At 44.0% G+C, this 19,174-nt stretch overlaps 1 protein-coding gene across 1 annotated transcript in view; it reads left to right on the plus strand.

Annotated features, from left to right (window-relative positions):
- gfpt1 (glutamine--fructose-6-phosphate transaminase 1) overlaps nucleotides 1-18,846 on the plus strand; it is a 72,498-nt gene extending 53,652 nt beyond the window's left edge. Inside the window, exons 16-19 of the mRNA XM_060856365.1 lie at nucleotides 472-599; nucleotides 9,624-9,791; nucleotides 13,442-13,603; nucleotides 16,721-18,846. Of these exons, the coding sequence (XP_060712348.1) occupies nucleotides 472-599; nucleotides 9,624-9,791; nucleotides 13,442-13,603; nucleotides 16,721-16,765 (503 nt within the window). The 3' untranslated portion in view covers nucleotides 16,766-18,846. The remainder of the gene's footprint in view (nucleotides 1-471; nucleotides 600-9,623; nucleotides 9,792-13,441; nucleotides 13,604-16,720) is intronic.
- Nucleotides 18,847-19,174: the final 328 nt, after the last annotated feature.

The raw sequence follows: 19,174 nt of genomic DNA on the forward strand, positions 1-19,174 counted from the left end.
AGTTTCCTGGCCTGCAGAATGTTTGCAGTTTCATTGTAGATTCCGAGTTTTTACCATGAAGCAATGCCCTTGACTCAAGTCTGGTGTCCCCATAACGACACTACAGGTAAGTGAGTGCATGTGGCCTCCGTACATGTGCTTCGCCAAATTCCTGGGTTCCAGCCCAGTTGACGTTGCCTGCCTGCGAACAGTCTGTTGCACTGTGAAGGAGCATTGGGGCAGAAGTTTTGTCTCAATAATCCAAGGAAAGCTTTTCCTGAATGGTTCTCTAATTTTACTGCACGCTGCAGCCAGACAAATTCTTTCCCCTCTCTCCCTGAAATTTTCAAAGGAATCAAAAGTCAACTTGTCATATTTCCAGGAAGGGATTATCCACGGGAACGACAAATTGAGGAGGCTTTGGAAATGAATGGGAGAAGTCAAATTGTTTGATTTAATCCATGATTTTCATCTCTCTTTCTCTCTTGTCAGACCTCATTAAAGAAATCTTAACTCTGGATGAAGAGATACAGAATTTGGCGAGAGAACTCTACCAGCAGAAATCGGTTCTCATCATGGGCCGTGGCTATCACTACGCCACTTGCCTGGAGGGGGCGCTGGTGAGTTGCATATGCTTATCCTGATTGGGTTTGGGAAAATCTTCCAATCTGCCCGACTGTCGGTGTACAAACCTTGCAGCCTTGCTGGCACAGGGCACTGATGCCACTGCACCTGAACTGCAGTTCCCTGTACAAGTGTTGCTTTACATCTGTGTAATGGAGTTTGACAGATACTAGAGTTACACACTGCTCTCATGAACAAGTTTTCAAGGTGGATGGTTGTAAAGGGAGGCCAGACAGCACAGATGGATAATAACTACCCTCTCCTTAATCAGCCACATCTGGAACTGGATACTTGGGCCACTCCAGAGAGATTCAATTAAGGTTTTTCTTTCCCCTGCTCGTGTCTGGAAAATTGTCTTTTGAATAGAACACCCTTTCCTTCAAACAAATTGAATTTTTTTTGCTAACTTGCAGGGCATTCCAGATGTTGCTTTTGCCACTGCAACTTGTAATTTAATGCAAAGGGCAAGGGATGCAAAGGAAGCATCCTTTCGTTTGGCTGTTAACTGCAATTTGTGATGAAAATGTTTGCAGGACATACTGCCAGCACAGTACAGTACAACCTCGATTATCTGAACAAGATCTCCAGGTCCCGTAAAAACGGCATTAGGCAACTCAGCATTCACTTATCCGTTAAACCGGCACTTATAAATGACTGCTTCTCTGCGATCAGATCAAATATCCCAACAAAATATTCCCTGCCATTTGGTTCTACTGTAACAACAAATGGAGGAGTGGCGAGGATTTAAACGATCAGTTGGACAGAATAGAAGAAATGGCAGAACAGAAACCCATCCAATGGTTTTTGTGCTAGTTCTTGAACTGGGGCTATCCATTCTGATCCTATCTTCCCTGCCCATTTCCCATCTCCTGTTCATATTCTTCCCAGTGAGGTGCGGTTTTCTCTCCCCCCCCCCCCCCCCCGAGGCTGACAGGCTTTGTTGGCATCTCTCCAGGATTCTGTGCCTTACACCATGCCGTGGAATTGTTGGGATGTTGCACGCCATGGTTCAGATGAGGTCGAGCTGGGAAAAGCACACTGTGTTCTCAGGCACAGTGAAAGCTGTTCTCCCTCCACGGAGGCTTGCTGTTTAATTTCATGAAGTCAGTGGCAGAGAAAGAAATGCATATTCCTTTGGCATCAAAATGAAAGTTACTTTGATTCCAAGTGTCTTGGGATGCACGTTAAGTACATTTTGGTGGCCGTCCATTCCTTGGTGTGGGAAAGGGAGAAAGAGAAAGACAGAGCTTTGGCAGAGTGCTGTTTCTGCCTGCTGCATTGATGTGAAAGCATATTGTTTGAGATTTGCCTTTGGGTGTTGAGAGGAGTGGCTCTCACAATAAGAGTGGAAATGAGATTTGGAACAAAGGAGGAGTTATTGCACAGGCCATTGTCATTGAGTGAACAGCACGGTGATGGATGATGTACGGACAGGTGACACATGGGGCATGACCTGGTGGAGACTTGATGGAAGCTCCACGTCTAGAGCAGATTGTCATTTTTTTTTGGTGTGCTCTGATCCTCTCTGCAGCCACAAAGCTTGAAAAGACCAGGAGACAAGAGGATGTAAGTCAGGAAATAATGATTCCATTTGCAGCCAGTTTGGCTTGCAGTTAATGAGGAGTGGTGGTAGGGAGGGGAGGTGATACCTGTGTATGTAATGGTCAGCTGTTTGTTATTCTGGGCACCTTGTCCTGTTCAGAGCACAGAGGCGTCAGTGGCCTCACCTGCTATATTCCCCAGCTTGTACCATCATGACAAATCCTTGCTCTGAAGTTGCACACAAAAAAACCATGTATCCCTTTGCTCTGTGCTGCTCAATAGCCAGTCTCAAGTGGGGCTACCCAGAAGGGTGGGTGGTTCATCCATGTCGAAGCCAAATAATCCAGATGCTGGGAAATGGAAATTAAAGCAGAAACTGTTGGGGAAACTCAACAAATCGAGCAAAAAATAAAAGACTTGATACTGGACTCGAAACGTTCACTCTGTTGCTCTTGCCATAGACACTGCCTGAGCTGCTGTACTGGTTCATCCAGTTCTTCACCCTACCTTGCTGCTTTATTTCAACCGTAGGGAATTCCAGCTTAAAGTCTCATTACCACAGACATAAAAACAAAAGAAACAGAATCAGAAGAATGAGCGGTTTGGCCCCTTGAGCATGCCTGACTATTGAAGAAGATTGTGATTGTTCTGACGGTGGATATCACTGCACTTTCCCACCTGTTCCCCAACCTAAACCGTGGACTCCCCTTGTAAATTAAAAACCTTGTCAAACACATAATGCACCACTGAAGTTCTCATTAGACAGAAGGATCGACCCTGTAAAAATCCTTGGTGAGGCTGTGCCTTTCTCTGCAAAGAGTTAAGTCAGATACTCAGATTAGAAATGAACCATGTGGCCCACCCAGTCCATGGTGCCATTTACTTCCATTCTTCCGTCTCTAACTCAAATCAACATAGCCCTTTTCCCTCATCTGCTCAGTTGGCCACTTCTGAAGTGCAGCAATGCCATTCAGCTGCACCACTCCCAGTCACAGTAAAGGTCACTTTCTCACACTCGTTGGTGAGAGTGTTTCACTGTGAGATTTCTTGGTGACGATCTCAGCTTGCTCTAGATTTTCCCAACAAGCCTACTTTGAAAGACTGCGTTGTTTCAGGTGGCTGTTTCTGATTTTACATCAGAATATGACCAGAAACTAAACTGGGCTTGTCACACCAATACAGTTAGAAACAAAAAACCTGTAAATGCTGGAATCCAAGGTAGACAAGCAGGAGGCTAGAAGAACACAGCAGGGCAGACAGCATCAGGAGCCAACAGCCCGGAGGACTCAACATTGAGTTCTCCAATTTCAAGAAACCTCCATTGCCATCCTCCGCCTCCCTTCCCCTAATCGACCCTTCCTTTCAGTTACCAACTGGATTCATTCTTTCAATGACCAACCAAGTCCTACCCTCTTCTGTGTTCGCCTATCCCTGTCTCACCATCCCACTATCTACCCACCCCCTTTATCTGCAGCTCCGTTTACACCCACCCCAGTCCTGAAGAAGGGTTACACCCAAGACATTGACTTCTCCACTTCCTAATGCTGCCTTCCAGCTGTCCACATCATCACAGTGGCAACAAGAGCAGGTCAGAGGCTGGGCATACTGTGGTGAGTAACTCCCCTCCTGACTGCCCAAAGCTTGTCCACCATCTACATGGCACAATTTGGGAGTATGATGGAATACTCCCCTGTTGCCTGAGTGGGTGCAGTTCCAACAACACCCAAGGGACTTGACACCATTCAGAACAAAGCAGCTCACTTCACTGGCACCACATCTACCACCTTCAACATCCATTTCCCTCGACTGATGTTCAGTAGCAGCGGTGTGTACCATCTCTAAGATGTACTGCAGACATTCACCAAAGATCCCTAGGCAGTACCTTCCAAAACCACGGCCACTTCTATCTAGAAGGACAAGAGCAGCAGATACATGGGAACACCACCCTCTGCCAGTTTCCCTCCAAGCCAGTCACCATCCTGACTTGGAAATATATCAGTCAGTGGGTCGATAACCTGAAATTCCCTACCTGAGTGCATTGTGGGTCAACCCACAGCAAACGGACTGCAGCAGTTCAAGAAGGAAGCTCACCCCCACCTTCTCAAGTCCAACTAGGAACAGGCGAATAAACACCAGTCAGCCAGCAATGCCCAGATCCCACAAAGTAATTATTTTTCTAAAATATCCGTGGTTCAGAAACGGAGAATAAGGTGGGGTTTCCTGCACAAGTCTTGGAACTTAACGGACTGGTTGAGAAACTGTTGAGGCAACACAGTTCAGTCCCTCTGGAAGTTCGAGGCATATGATCCCAGAACAAGGACATTGTGGTGAACCTTTATAAATCGCTGGTTCGGCCCAGGCTGGATTAAGATGTCCAGTTAATGGTATGGCACAAGGTCAGGGTCTGGGAGAGATGCCTTCTTCTCATGGCACCAGAGTTGAGGACCTTCATTTAGCTGGAGAGATTGTGCAAGTTCTCCTTGGAACAGAGAGAGATCAGGGTGATTCAGTAGGGGATTTACAAATAATCAAGTGTTTGACAGTGTAAATGGGGGGAAATTGTTTCTGTTGGCAGGGGAATGAACGAACTGAAGAGACAGATCTAAAATATTTAGCAGAAGTGCCAGGTGAGATCAAGAGAAATTTGTTATGACAGGGAGGATTTATGACCTGGAATGGATTTCCCAATGGGCTTGTAAAAGAGAATCGAATAAGTAATGAAAAGGGAAAGATGTGCAGGGCTGTGACCAAGAGCGAGGGAGTGGAAGTTGAATTGAAAACCTCTTTCTCTGAGCCCAAGCAGGCCGGATGGTTTGAATGGTGGCCGATCAGACGGGAGTGGTGGAGAGTACACAGTTCACGTGGTGGAGCTGGGAGGAGTTCACATTGAGCCCAGTGGGCAGTGACGTTGAATGAGACCATACGTGCATTTTCTGGGTGAATTTCCGGGCTATTTGCTGTGGAGATCCATATTAAAGCAACAGCGACCTAAGAACGCCATTACTGCTATGTGGTTTCAACAGGCGTTACCATAAGTTTGACTGAGACAAGCACGCTTGAAAACATAGTTGAGTCATTTGAGCCATCAAGTCATCTTCATGTTGCTTGCTGCATTCAAATGGAACCAAGGCCGATTGAGAATCATCTGAAAACAGGAAAAAGTTTCCATCAAACACGTCGCATAGGAAAGTTTCACTGCGTTCCAGGAATTTTTAATTAATCACAAGTCATCAAGGGTGGAAAGTTGGTTCTCAGCGTTGACCACAAATCTCACCACTTGTTTGGAAAAGTTAAACCAGATCTAAAAGTCCAGATTCTTATCCTTGCTGTGAAGCATCCTCTCTGGTGTGTCAATCCTGGTCTAGTAGGGCCAATCAGAAAGCTGCTGTCTACTTTTGAGTCAGTTTCTTAACTTTGGCCGTACCTTATTACCAATAAAGTTTGCATTTACGTAGTTAAACATGCTGACAAAATTCATGTCAAACTACAGTTATCACCCAAGTCAGAAAAGGCATTATTAAGCTAGTTAGGGCAGTGGTCTGTAGAGAGAGAGAGAGAGGAATGGGTTTCACAGACTTTGACTGTGCAGAGGATTGTTGAAAACAAGTCTTCTCTGAAATAGCTGAACAAAAATGTCTGTGACAGACATATTCTTGGTTGTTGTATGAGGAATATCACAATGGAAGGTACATTCAGTTCTCAGCCCTTTCACTTTAATAAACCAGCAAGGTAATTTGATCGACTGCTTTAATCATGTTTCAGTGACTAACTTGCATTGTTGAGGAATGAAACAGTCTCTGTAGCGGAAAAGGGAACATTTCCAGTGCTTTGTGGAAACCGGATGGGAATGAGGCTGAGCGTGAAGCTCTTTGTGAAGTTTGCAATTCCATTCAAGCAGTTGCTCACCAGCAGACAACTGTTCTGCTTTGTTAAAGGATCAGTAATGAGGGGGTATAATCTTAAGATGAAGACCAGGGGGTTTAAAGGGGATTTGAGGAAACGATTTTTCTCCCAGAAAGTGGTAGGATAATAGTTGAGTCAGGAAGCCTCACAACCAATAAAAAGTACTGAAGTGAGCAATTGACATGTCAGAACATTCAAGGCCAGGAGCTAGAAAGTGAAACACGTGTCAATTTAGAGTGGTTTTGTTGGTGCAGACTGGATGGGCCGAAGGGTGTGTTCCACCCTGTGTGAGTCTGAGAGTGGCTTTATTGTGCGATTGTAATTCTTCAGCCTCTGACTGATCACCAAGCAAATGGGTGTGTTGTTCTGCCCTCAGTTACTCCACAAAATCCAAAACCATCTATCCCATGGGGTAAGTTGTCCATAGGAAGGCAAGTATCAGGTTGTTGGGCTACAGAAATCAATAAAGAATGTTTTAAGTTATGCACAAACCCCTGGCATGTACCAGAATATGCTGTCAGTGAGTTTGCACTGAAAAAATGAAGCCTGACAGATTCCAGGACCTCTGGTTTGTAAATTGAAACAAGGTTCGATGCACTGAAGCAGCTGTTTATAGACACTGACATAGAGTATTGGCAATATACAGCACAAAAACAGACCGTTCTGGCAGCTCATTTCACACACATACCACCCACTGCGTGAAAAAGGTGCCTCTTAGGTCCCTTTTATATCATTCCCCTCTCACCCTAAACCTATGCCCTCTAGTTCTGGACTCCCCCATCCCAGGGAAAAGACCTTGTCTATTTACCCAGTCCATGCCCCTCATGATTTTATAAACCTCTATAAGGTCACCCTTCAACCTCTGATGTTCCACGGAAAACAGTCCCAGCCAATTCAGCCTCTCCCTGTAGCTCAAACCCTCCAACCCTGGCAGCATCCTTGTAAATCTTTTCTGAACCCTTTCAAATTTCACAATATCTTTCCGATAGGAAGGAGACCAGAATTGCATACAATATTCCAAAAGTAGCCTAACCAATGTCTTGTACAGCCGCAACATGACTGCCCAACTTCTATACTCAATGCTGTGACCAATAAAGGAAATTTCCTGATGAAGGGCTTGTGCCCGAAACGTCGAATGTCCTGTTCCTTGGATGCTGCCTGACCTGCTGCACTTTAACCAGCAACACATTTTCAGCACCAATAAAGGAAAGCATACCACAGCTCTATACACAGCAACTAACTTCAAACTCTTTGATTCTTCACCTTCATAAAGAATATTTTCTTTCAGTAAAGTTGACCGTCTATCCTGGGTGAGATGAAATTACAGTATTTCCCAAGTTAAACTCCTTGCTATTTGTGAAGTCTCCTCAGCCTGTGGAAAAATATCTATCCTTTTCAATCCTTCATTTGGCTTTTAGTTGTTTAATCAGATGGAACTCGTTCTTCAAAATGCACAGTGAAGCGAATTCGGCTCATCTTGTAAACGTGGCATGAGGAAGAAGAAGAAACCAGAGATGTTTTTGAACAAAGTCAAGACTCTCTCCATTGGAAGTGTTTTAGGATCAATCTATTCAGAAGTGTTATGACACACCTCTGGAACAGATGAACCCAGCATCCTGGTTCAGAGGTAGGGACACTGGAGGCACGAGACCCGTCCTCTGCATTGAAAAGGTTGAGCACAGAATAAAGCTGAGTTGTGCTCTTAATGTGGAACAGCCTCCAAACATTGCTAAAGCCCCAGGTTATTTGGATTGTATCGTAGATGGTGATGTCGAAACTGCACTAAAAGATGTCTCCACATTCAGCAAGGGAGGGGAGAAAGTTTAGAATCAAAATAAAATTTTGTCATGGTAACATATGACACATATCACAATTTCATCAAATGCTGTTAGTTTGAAAGTTTAAAAATGTGAAATCTGACAAATATATGTTCATGTTGTGTTGGCAGCGACAGTTTCTTCAAATACTTAACCCCTGGCAGCTGAATGTATTTAATTTTCATTCCCTTGGGAGATGAATAGTTCCATTTGCAAAACAGTATCAGTGATTTATAGGCCATTCCTCGAAAACTAATTGAGGAAAATGAAAAGCCGAGTGTTATTTCCGCAGTGAGCTTTAGCAACAGACAATTAACCTCTTTGCTTGTCGAGATATTGCGCAGTTGAGTGTCCCTTGCCCTTAATTAGCTAAAGCACCATCTGAAAGGAATCTTTTTATCGAGACACAAGAGGTCACGGAGTCTGGCTGTGCTCATAGAGAAAATCAATTGGAGCCATGTGCTGAGGAAGTGAATTATCTGAACCTCACATATTTTGTTCAAAACACATCAATTGTCTTGTCTAAAATCAGCCAAAAATTCATGTTGCAAAACCTCCAAAGTGAGCAGGAGCCCAGCAAAGCAGAGCAGTAGACTCAGACTCAAAGTAGCACAACACTGACCTTCTATTGTCTTCTCACAGTAATTAGGTTTTATTGCTGTGAACTTGAGTGTTCTGTGGAAATGTGATGAATGCTGACAGAAGTAGCCAAGTCCCCTAAGAATCCTTAAACAGCAATTTGCATGCACTTCTTTGAATCCAGTCTGTTGTTCTCGCCGCTGACAATATGGTTGGCTATGCACTGGGGGGCACAAATACCCATTGGATGATCACATCCCTTCAGCCCACAAGCATAACTCCCAACTTGTGGTCTTCTGTCAACTTTAATTGTCTTTCTTGCTCTCACACTGACATTTCTATCCTTGGCCCGTTGTGCTTGCTGAAGTGAGGCACAGCATCAGCTTCAGGAACACAACATGCTCTTTCAGTTTGATACTTTGCAGCCGTCTGGACTCCGTGTTGATTTCAGCAATTTCACAGGGTAAATACTGTTGCCCCAATTTTCTTGCTGTCCCTTGCCTTATTTTGTTCATCTTTCAGCCAGCAACACGCCTGCTCTCAGTACATTTACATTGGCTCTGGAAGACTCAACCTCTGCCGTCTTCTTGCCTATCACAGACCTTGCCCCACACCCATCTTGCTCCAAACCTACAGGTTTCTGAGGAAGGGTCACTGGATCCGAAACATTAACTCTGATTTCTCTCCACAGATGCAGCCAGACCTGCTGGGCTTTGCCAGCTGTTTTGTTTTTTATTTCATTTCCAGCATCTGCAGTTCTTTTGGTTTTTATTTTCTATTAGATCATGCCTGTCCATAGTGTGGATTGGGACCCCCTCACCGGATCATGCGCTGAAGTTTTGGGAGTCGTCGAGCTCTGAGGAAGTGATTCTCATGAGGGGACTATAACAATTTTTAAGTCTTGAAATGGGATCACAGAGGGGAAAAACGTATTAGATTTCTAAGTTTGGTTCTCATGAAACTTCACAGACCAAATTTTGACGCCTCTTTGTCTTGCTACAAGAATGCTGCCTGACCTGCCAAGGTTGTTTCCAGAATTTTGTGTCTCTGGCATCTGTAACGTTTTGCTCTCCAAGAGTTTCTGTTGTTTTTTTTATGAATTGATTGTCTGGTGGAATTGCACCACATTGACCCACAGCCTCTTGAGACACATACAAATCTCTTAAATTGTTTTCACAGAAAATCAAAGAGATCACGTATATGCATTCTGAAGGTATCCTAGCAGGTGAGCTGAAACACGGACCCCTGGCCCTGGTCGACAAGCTGATGCCAGTTATCATGGTGATCATGAGGGATCACACATACACCAAGTGCCAAAACGCTCTGCAGCAAGTGGTCGCACGGCAGGTACATACATCAGATTTGCAATCACTTTCAGTTGTCTCTTTGTCAGAGCTGTAGGCTCTTTACTGGTGTATTGTCAGGCTCAAGAATGAGATCTTCAAACCAGACCATTCAGGGTTAATTGTTAAGAGTTAATTGGACATGACAGTGAGCAATTGTGGTAAAGTGGAAACTCTCATGAAAAACAATATAGCCTGTTTTGATGGGGATGGGCAGAAACTGCCTGACCTGTAGGGTTGTTGGGAACCATCCGCTTGCACAGTCTACATGGGGCCACCTGGACTTCGTAACCACCTACTATTAGCGACATCGAGATGTATAGCATGGAAGCAGACCCTTCGGTCCAACTCATCCATGCTGACCAGATATCCTAAATTAATCTAGTCCCATTTGCCAGCATTTCGCCCAAATCCCTGTAAATCTTCCCTATTCGCATACCCATCCAGATGCCTTTTAAATGTTGTAATTGTACCAGCCTCCACCACTTCCTCTGGCAGCTCATTCCATACACGTACCACCCTTAATGTGAAAAGGTTGGTCCTTAGGTTCCTTTTAAATCTTTCTCCTCTCACCATAAACCTATGACCTCTAGATTTGGCCTCCGCGACCCCAGAAAAAGACCCTATCCACTATCCATGCCCCTCATATTTTTATAAACCTCTATAAGGTAATCCCTCAGCCTCCGACACTCCATGGAAAACAACCCCCGCCTATTCAACCTCTCCCTATAGCTCAAATCTTCCAACCCTGCCAATATCCTTATAAATCGTTAATGCATTCTTTCAAGTTTCACAACATCCTTCTGATAGGAAGAAGACCTGAATTGCATGCAGTATTCCAAAAGTGGCCTAACCAATGTCCTGTACAGCCACAATGTGACTTCCCAACTGCTATACCCAATGCTCTGATCAATAAAGGTAAGCATACCAAACACACTCTTCACTATCCTGGGAGAAAGTGAGGACTGCAGATGCTGGAGATAAGAGTCAAAGAATGTGGTGCTGGAAACGCACAGCCAGTCAGGCAGTATCCGAGGAACAGGAGAGTCGACATATCAGGTGTAATCCCTTCATTCCTGATGGAGGGCTTGTGCCTGTAACGTCGACTCTCCTGCTTCTCGGATGCTGCCTGACTGGCTGTGCTTTTCCAGCACCACACTCGTTAAACTTCTTCACAATCCTGCCTACCTGGGATTCCACTTTCAAGGAACTATGAACCTATACTCCAAGGTCTCTTTGTTCAGCAACACTCCCCAGGACCTTACCATTAAGTGTATAAGTCCTGCTGTGATTTGCCTTTCCAAAATGCAACACCTCACATTTATCTAAATAAAACTTTGTCTGCCACTCAGCCCATTTGCTTATCTGATCACGGTCCTGTTTTACTTTGAGGTAATCTCCACTGTCCACTACACCACCAGTTTTGGTGGCCTCTGCAAAACTTACTGACCATACCTCCTGTATTCACATCTAAATCATTTATATTAATGACAAAAGCAGTGGATCCAGCATCGATCCTTGCATCACACCACGGGTCACTGGCTTCCAGTCTAAAACACAGCCCTCCACCACCAAGCTCTGTCTCCTACTTCAAGCCAATTTTGTATCCAAATGGCTAGCTGTCACTGAATTCCTTGTGGTCTAATCTTGCTCGTCAGTCTACCATGCGTAACCTTGCTAAAGTCCTCATAGACAACGTCCACTGCTCGGCCTTCATCAAATTTCTTTGTCACTTCTTCAAAATACTCAAATCAAGTTAGTGAGACACGATTTCCCGCACACAAAGCCATGTTGACTATTCCTAATCAGTGTAAATCCTGTTCCTCAAAATCTCCTTCATCAGCTAACTCATCACTGACGTCAGGCTCAGTGGTCTATAATTCCCTGGCCTTCAAGACCAGTCTGATTACTGAAGTTATTCTGAAATGGGAATTCAGCATGTCACCTTAGATCCAGAATAGTATTAATATCAGGAGCTCTGTCCCACTTGTGGGATTTTCCCTTTCAGGCTGGATTTGAGAGACCAGGGACGTGGAATCTGAGATCAAACTCACAAGTGCCAGCCTTCACCCAGAGTTCCCAATGGACAGAAGACTGAAGCTCACTTGTAGAATATGCCTGAAGTAGTTTAAGCTGACAGATTCACTCATTAATGTGCATATATCGAAAGTAGATTTTAAGCTGATAAATTTGCTTTATATCAAAGCACACGTGCATTCATTTTGATCAGACCTTAAAGAACCCTGCAGTGATTTCAACATTGTCAGTCAGGTAGACCTCTGAGTTGCCTGTCTGGGGCTGTTAACCTGGTCAAATCAGGGAGCAGTGGCAGACAGATGTAAACAGGCTTTCAGAGGTACTGTTACTCTGGTGTCTGACTGTAAGTTTAGTGGTCCAGTTGTATGATATCACCTTTTGCGATGGGATCCACATCACAAAAATAGGCCAGTCTGCCCAACCCGCCCATTCCAGACTTGCGTTCTGTCTCGCCCCTTTTTTGTTTGTTCATATCTGCCACTGTAGTACCTGATCCTTCATCTGTCATATACTTCCCGTGCTTCCCCTTAACTGGATCTGAACAATTCCCTGTCACCAGTCCTTGTGGTGTTGAGTTGCGCATTCTCACACGTTATTATCCAAAGTAAGTTTCTCCACCATGCCCTGTTTGATTTCTCAGTGTCAGTCTGATCTTGATAGCTTTGAGTTATGCTCGTACCCACATGTTAAATTATTCCTCTGCGTCCACTCTGCCGAACATTTTCATCATGTTCCAGTCCTCTATCCAGTCATACCTCAGTCTTCCAGGGACCCAGCCTGCCTATCCTTTCCTGATGTGTAAACTTCTGCATTTGCAGAGATGATCTGGATGGTTTTTGGAGTCTTGAGTAGAATGACAACATTCCTTCCTCAACCAATGCAACTCCGAAAAGAGAGTACAGAGTGGCCACTCACCTCAATTGAGTTTTATTGGGGATTGAGCTTGGAATGAAATGGTAAATGCTTTTGCCAACATTCCCAATCTTCTCCATTGACATGCGTTTCCATTTTGGGTAATTTCGGAGATAAATACCGTGTAAGTTAAGGTGGTTTTCTTCTGGAAATCTGCAGACAGTGGACAAAATCTAAGATTGAGGACTGTGTCAAGTCGCACAAAATGGAAACCTGAGAGAAAATGAGGTAATGAGTACAAGACAGTTCAACGAATCTTAAACACTGAAAAGCTGTGGAGAGACACAACAGAGCATGTCAGACAATTTGTGTGATACTTGCAAGGAACAAGGGAGGAAAGTTTACGGGAGTGTTGTCCAGACTGGTGTGAGCAAAATCAAAAGCAGCATCAAGGGAGGTTGAAAGTGACAGCAGGTTGAGTTGAAATTTGTTAGAAGAGTGATTGCGTTCACCATGTCGGGGACCTGTTTAACTCAGTTGGCTGGATGGCTGGTTAGAGATGCAGAGTGATGCCAACAGCGTGGGTTCGATTCCTGCAGCAGATGAGGTGACCTTGAAGGACTCACCTTCTCAACCCCTCCTCTCATCTGATGTGTAGTCACCCTCAGGTTAAACTACCATCAGTTCTCCCTCTCTAATCAGAGAGCAGCTCTTTGGCCTGGTAAAACTGTGACAACTTCACCGTTGACCTTCACCTTGTTTCAGGGCCGTCCAGTGGTGATTTGTGACAGGGATGATTACGAGACCATCAAGAGTGTAAACCGGGTAATTAAAGTGCCTCACAGTGTGGACTGCCTGCAGGGGATCCTCAGCGTCATCCCACTCCAGCTGCTTTCCTTCCACCTTGCTGTTCTACGAGGATTTGATGTGAGTAAATATTTCTGGTGGGAGAAATTTGGATTTTCTTGCAGCTCATGCTTCCTTCCTCAGAGAGGTGAAGTGGAAGGCATGTGCACAAACTTCTCAGCAGGTCTGGCAGCTTCTGTAAGGAGAGAAAAGAGCTGACGTTTGGAGTCTAACTGACCCTTTGTCAAAGCTAAAAGAAGGGAGAAATAGGGAGGTATTTATACCAGGCTGAGAGAAGGTGAGTTGTGGCTCCCGAAGCAAAGGCAGCAATAAAGAGGTGATAATGACAGTGCTTAGAGAGATTATAGGGAGATTAGGAGCTGTGAATGACCAAGGCTGAAGCCGGTGCTATGTGACAAAATATGTAGGGGATAGGTGATGCAAAGGCAAAATGGAAAACAGGGGAGGAGGGTAGCAAAGGGGGAAGAGGAGAGGAAAAAGATGATGACAGTGGGGAGCGAAAGAAAGAGAGACAATCAAGAAATAAGAGGTACAGAACAATGAAAAATATTTGAAAAAAGGATAAATAAAATTAAAAAACAAAATTATGGAGCAGAATGAAAACAGAGGGGTCAAGGTGGGATAATTACCTGAAGTTTTAGCTTTGACAAAGGGTCAGTTAGACTTGAAACATCAGCTCTTTTCTCTCCTTACAGATGCTGCCAGACCTGCTGAGATTTTCCAGCATTTTGTCTTTTGGTTTCACATTCCAGCATCGGCAATAATTTGCTTTTATGCACAAGCTTCTGTTGTCTGGCGAGGTCCACTCACTACTGCTCATGACAGGTTGCTGTCACTGTCGTCCTCAAGTGCAGGAAGCAAGAGGACTTGCTTGGTCTAGCGTGGTGGATGGAAACCATTTTCTGCATCATTGAGCAAAATCCCTTGTTATGAAAACGATCTCGTTTATTGCATGTCAGCAGCTTATTGCTTATAAGAAAGGTATGATTGCTCTGTGACAGCCTTTCAGGACCTTAAGTCTCACTTGTTCAAGACTTGAAGGTGTTTAGTCCAGCAGTCCATGTGGTATCATAGTGAGTGGTCATGAGGACACAGCTCAGTTTTCACCCTTTCAGACGCATATTGAGCAATTTCGGCCAAAAAGCTAACAGCATGCAGTATGCGAAGATCAATGCTGAGAACACTTTCTGATAAACTTGTGATTGCTAAGATGTTACACATTTATTCTGAACTAACTGTTATAAATCAGCTTATCCATACCCAGAAATGTCAGCGAGGTGCATGTCAAACATGTTTAATATTTCTCCACCTCATTGCTGCTATCCAGTTTTCGGGTTGGATTAACCAATACAGTCTTGAGTTTAAGATGGCAATTGCATACAGTTAGTTCTTCGGTAACATGATTGTTGTGTTGTTGTGCAACTCTGCATGACAGGAAAACCGGCTTTACAAACAGGGCTTAAAGTGTTGGTGCTGGAACCACGGGAAGTGCTATAGAAGTACCGTCCCCAATTTGTCAATCACATTACAGCAAATTTGTGTTGACGAAATGCACGTTATAACAGAACAACCTCGATGTGAACTGAAAACAGAAAACTCTCAATATCTACAGTAAGCATTTGAAGGAGACGGTCTCAGAGTGGGCCATTTTCCTTCATGAGATCTGAGAGTTCTACCAAAAGCTAGGGCCAGACTTCACTTTCATAAACTGATGTATGTAATTCCAAACTTTTCTGTTTGCCATAATAAAGTATTCCTGGTTTCCTTGTGTGAAAATAGATGTTCTAGTGTTCCCTCAACCACAATCTCCAAAATAACCAGATGAGCATGTGTTTGATCTCATCGCACTGAGTCAGAAGCTAATGGGGGAAAAATAGCCGCCTTGCTGACTGAAGTAATGTCAGTACACTTCTGCTCAGTCATCATGTCATAGAGATGTACAGCAGGGAAACAGACCCTTCAGTCCAACCCGTCCATGCCAACCAGATATCCCAACCCAATCTAGTCCCACCTGACAGCACCCGGCCCATATCCCTCCAAACCCTTCCTATTCATATACCCATTCAAATGCCTCTTCAATGTTGCAATTGTACCAGCCTCCACCACTTCCTCTGGCAGCTCATTCCATACCCGTACCACCCTCTGTGTGAAAATGTTGCTCCTTAGGTCTCTTTTATATCTTTCCCCTCTCACCCTAAACCTATGCCCTCTAGTTCTGGACTCCCCTACCCCAGGGAAAAGACTTTGTCTATTTACCCTATCCATGCCCCTCATAATTTTGTAAACCTCTATAAGGTCACCCCTCAGCCTCCGACACTCCAGGGACAACAGCCCCAGCCTGTTCAGCCTCTCCCTATAGCTCAGATCGTCCAACCCTGACAACATTCTTGTAAATCTTTTCTGAACCCTTTCAAGTTTCACAACATTTTTCCGATAGGAAGGAGACCAGAATTGCACGCAATATTCCAACAGTGGCTTAACCAATGTCCTGCACAGCTGCAACATGACCTCCCAACTCCTACTCAATACTCTGTGAAGTGATCTGAGATATTTCATCGATTTACAAATGCCAGTGTTTCGAAACATCAACAGCTTTTGTTCTTCAGCAACAGAAGTTTGAATGCAGCATGAGTCCTAAATGAACAGCTGCTTTTAAATGAACAGTCACATTATTGGGTGAAGGTGAGGACCGCAGATGCTGGAGATCAGAGTTGAGAGTGTGGTGATGGAAAAGCAGAATCATTCCTGATGAAGGGCTCTTGCCCAAAACATCGATTCTCCTGCTCCTCAGATGCTGCTGGCCTGCTGTGCTTTTCCAGCACCACACTCACAACAGAGTCACATCGTTAGCCAAGAGTATCTCGGATGTGAGCAACATGCAAAGAGAATTGGCTGGACTCCTAACCCCGATTGCTCCCCATCAGCTGATAAAGATAGGTGTGAATATGCAGATGCAGGCATTAGAAACAGTCCTTATCCTTTCAGTGCGCGGGACATCGACTTGCAAGTGAGAAGTGACTCTTTGGGTGAGGTTGCACAAGGTTCTAGTTGGATGTGGAATTGTATGTGGATTGGAACAATCATGCCAGAAAGCAGGAGAGGCGGAGTGGAACGCAAGTGCAGCAAAGCATCACAGTGAAATAACAGTCACTAATCACCTTGTATTTCCTTCTGAAGGTTGACTGTCCCCGAAACCTGGCGAAATCCGTGACCGTGGAGTGACACCATGTACAGAATCCACAGGAAAGACAGAGGGCCAATGTTTATTTTTTAACCTGAAAAATCTTAACTTTTTTTATATTTTAGAAAGTTTGTAAACCCACTGGGGATAATCTTCCTATTTTACTTTTTAGAGTAGTGCAACTTATGTGGGGCAGTTCTACACATGTAGAGCTGTGCATTATTGAATCAATAGAAAAGGAAATAGAAGGCAAGATTGCTGCACAGTGGGCTGTGACCTTAATGTTTTTTTGTGTTGGGTTTTTATCTCTGTTCAGTGTTTCTTCCGTTTAGGATTAATCTCAAACCAGGGTTTCAGCTGCTTATCCCTCTCTCCATTCCAAATCATTGTAATTTCACTGTACTGTGCAGAAGTGAAGACGGTTTGTGAGCACAGTGCACTGATCACTGCTTTGTAATACAAGTCACTTTTTTCTTTGGACCAATGAATGACCAATCAAGTCTGTGACAAGGGAACACTGTCGTCTGGAGTGGAGTGAAAGGGATACTGCTGGCATGTCAGAAACCGAACCCTGTGCCCATTCTTCAACAGAAATGTAACACATAAAGACAGAGCCAAAATCTACATTTTCAGCTTTGTTGTGTTGAAAGTTACACTATGTGGGCAAGAGCTGGAAGAGTCACACCAGTTCCTTCACCCACAGGATATTTTACTATCCAAATGTCTGAAAGTTCAGATTTCTTTCATTCTCACCTGCTCTCAGGCCTGCTGCCTTCCTGCAAACTGTGCTCAGATTTAACAAGTTCACACAAACAAAACTCATGTTATGAAACATCAGATTTCTCTTTTCAGTCTGCTCACATGATGTGGCATGTTCCTCATTACTGGCTTATTGTGAGCAGCTGTTGGGAGTTGACTTTGCTCAGTAATTCTCATTGTAAATAGTAAATTCCCAATAATGTAAAATGACCCCTGAAACAGTGCACATCAGAGGTTGCTGAGTTTCCTGGAGTTAACCCACACCTGTCTCAATAGGAACAGCAGCAGCAGTTGATGAAGAATAAAGGCAATTCACGAAAGTTGCATTTTATCTTCCCACTCCTCCACTCCACCTCAATATATCTTCACTTCCAAAATGGGGAATGAAGCATGAAACTGCTTAAAACTGACACATGACAGTTTGATGATGAGCTGAAACCCTGTTATGTATGTATGATTCATTATTTATGTTGGCTTAATACTTTATACTGTGATTTTTAACTTACTGGGTCCTTGCATGAAGTTGAAGCTTGTGACACAAAAGGAAATCCATGGATTCCCTTTGGAAATGTGAATCAGAGAAAAAAAAATCAGAAAACTAGAAATTAGATGAAGAAAAACCTTTAAAATCATTTCACGAAAGAAGTTGACTTTTGTTCATTCGAAGATAATGTTACTTAACTCCTGACAGAAGCAACAGGGGGTGACTGTAACCGTGATGAGCTGGGATTAGTCCTGGGCAGGCATGTCACTCTCTGGCACGAACAGTCTACGCATGTAGTGCACGAAGAAGTATAATTTCAGCCTTTCCAGTGTCAGTTAATTGGACATGCTGCAATCTGGAGGAGAGTAACACTTCTGGCCATCCCGTGGATCCTACCACTCCACGCAACTGGGTTTAAAAGGAAACACTCACATGTGGAAAAATTGAAGGAAAACTTGCATGCAGTCATGAAGCCTGTTCCTTTCTGCAAGTGTTTAGATGAACTGAGTCACATTACGTCAGGTTTTTTAGCTGCTGAGTTGCAAATCAGTTTTGGATCTACTTTTGCGAACTGTGCAACATATGTCTCCAGAGAGCAGTGGAACTGGTCTGGAATGCCACAGAATGTTTTTGTCCTGTCTGAGTTTGGAAGGTCTGAACAAAATTGTCAGATACAAAGGATTTTTTTCTTGATCCCTAATCATCCCGTCCCCACCTCCACCCTGTACCTTGATGTCAGTATCTGCCAAGGTTTTTGTTCATCTCGTGTTAAGCTTGAAGTTTGATTCCAGCTTCACTGTCATGCAATGAATGAGGAAGTGTAATCTTGGAGAATTTTGATAACTGGAGTATTTAAAGAAGGAATAAATTTTGCTGAGCTCACCAAATGTCAAGTGTTGCTGTGTAAACTTAACTGTGCATATCATTGAGTTTCTGGATTAGTGGTGCTGGAAAAGCACAGCAGTTCATGCAGCATCCAAGGAGCAGGAAAATCGACGTTTTGGGCAAAAGCCCTTCATCAGGAATACAGGCAGAGAACCTGAAGGCCTTTTGCCCGAAGCGTCGATTTTCCTGCTCCTTGGATGCTGCATGAACTGCTGTGCTCTTCCAGCACTAATCCAGAATCTGGTTTCCAGCATCTGCAGTCAATGTTTTTACCTATATAATTGAGTTTGTCAGCTTCCTCTCACATGCCACATTTAATGCT

The sequence above is a fragment of the Hemiscyllium ocellatum genome, chromosome 48 (assembly GCF_020745735.1).
Source record: "Hemiscyllium ocellatum isolate sHemOce1 chromosome 48, sHemOce1.pat.X.cur, whole genome shotgun sequence".
In the NCBI taxonomy this organism is placed as follows: Eukaryota; Metazoa; Chordata; class Chondrichthyes; order Orectolobiformes; family Hemiscylliidae; genus Hemiscyllium; species Hemiscyllium ocellatum.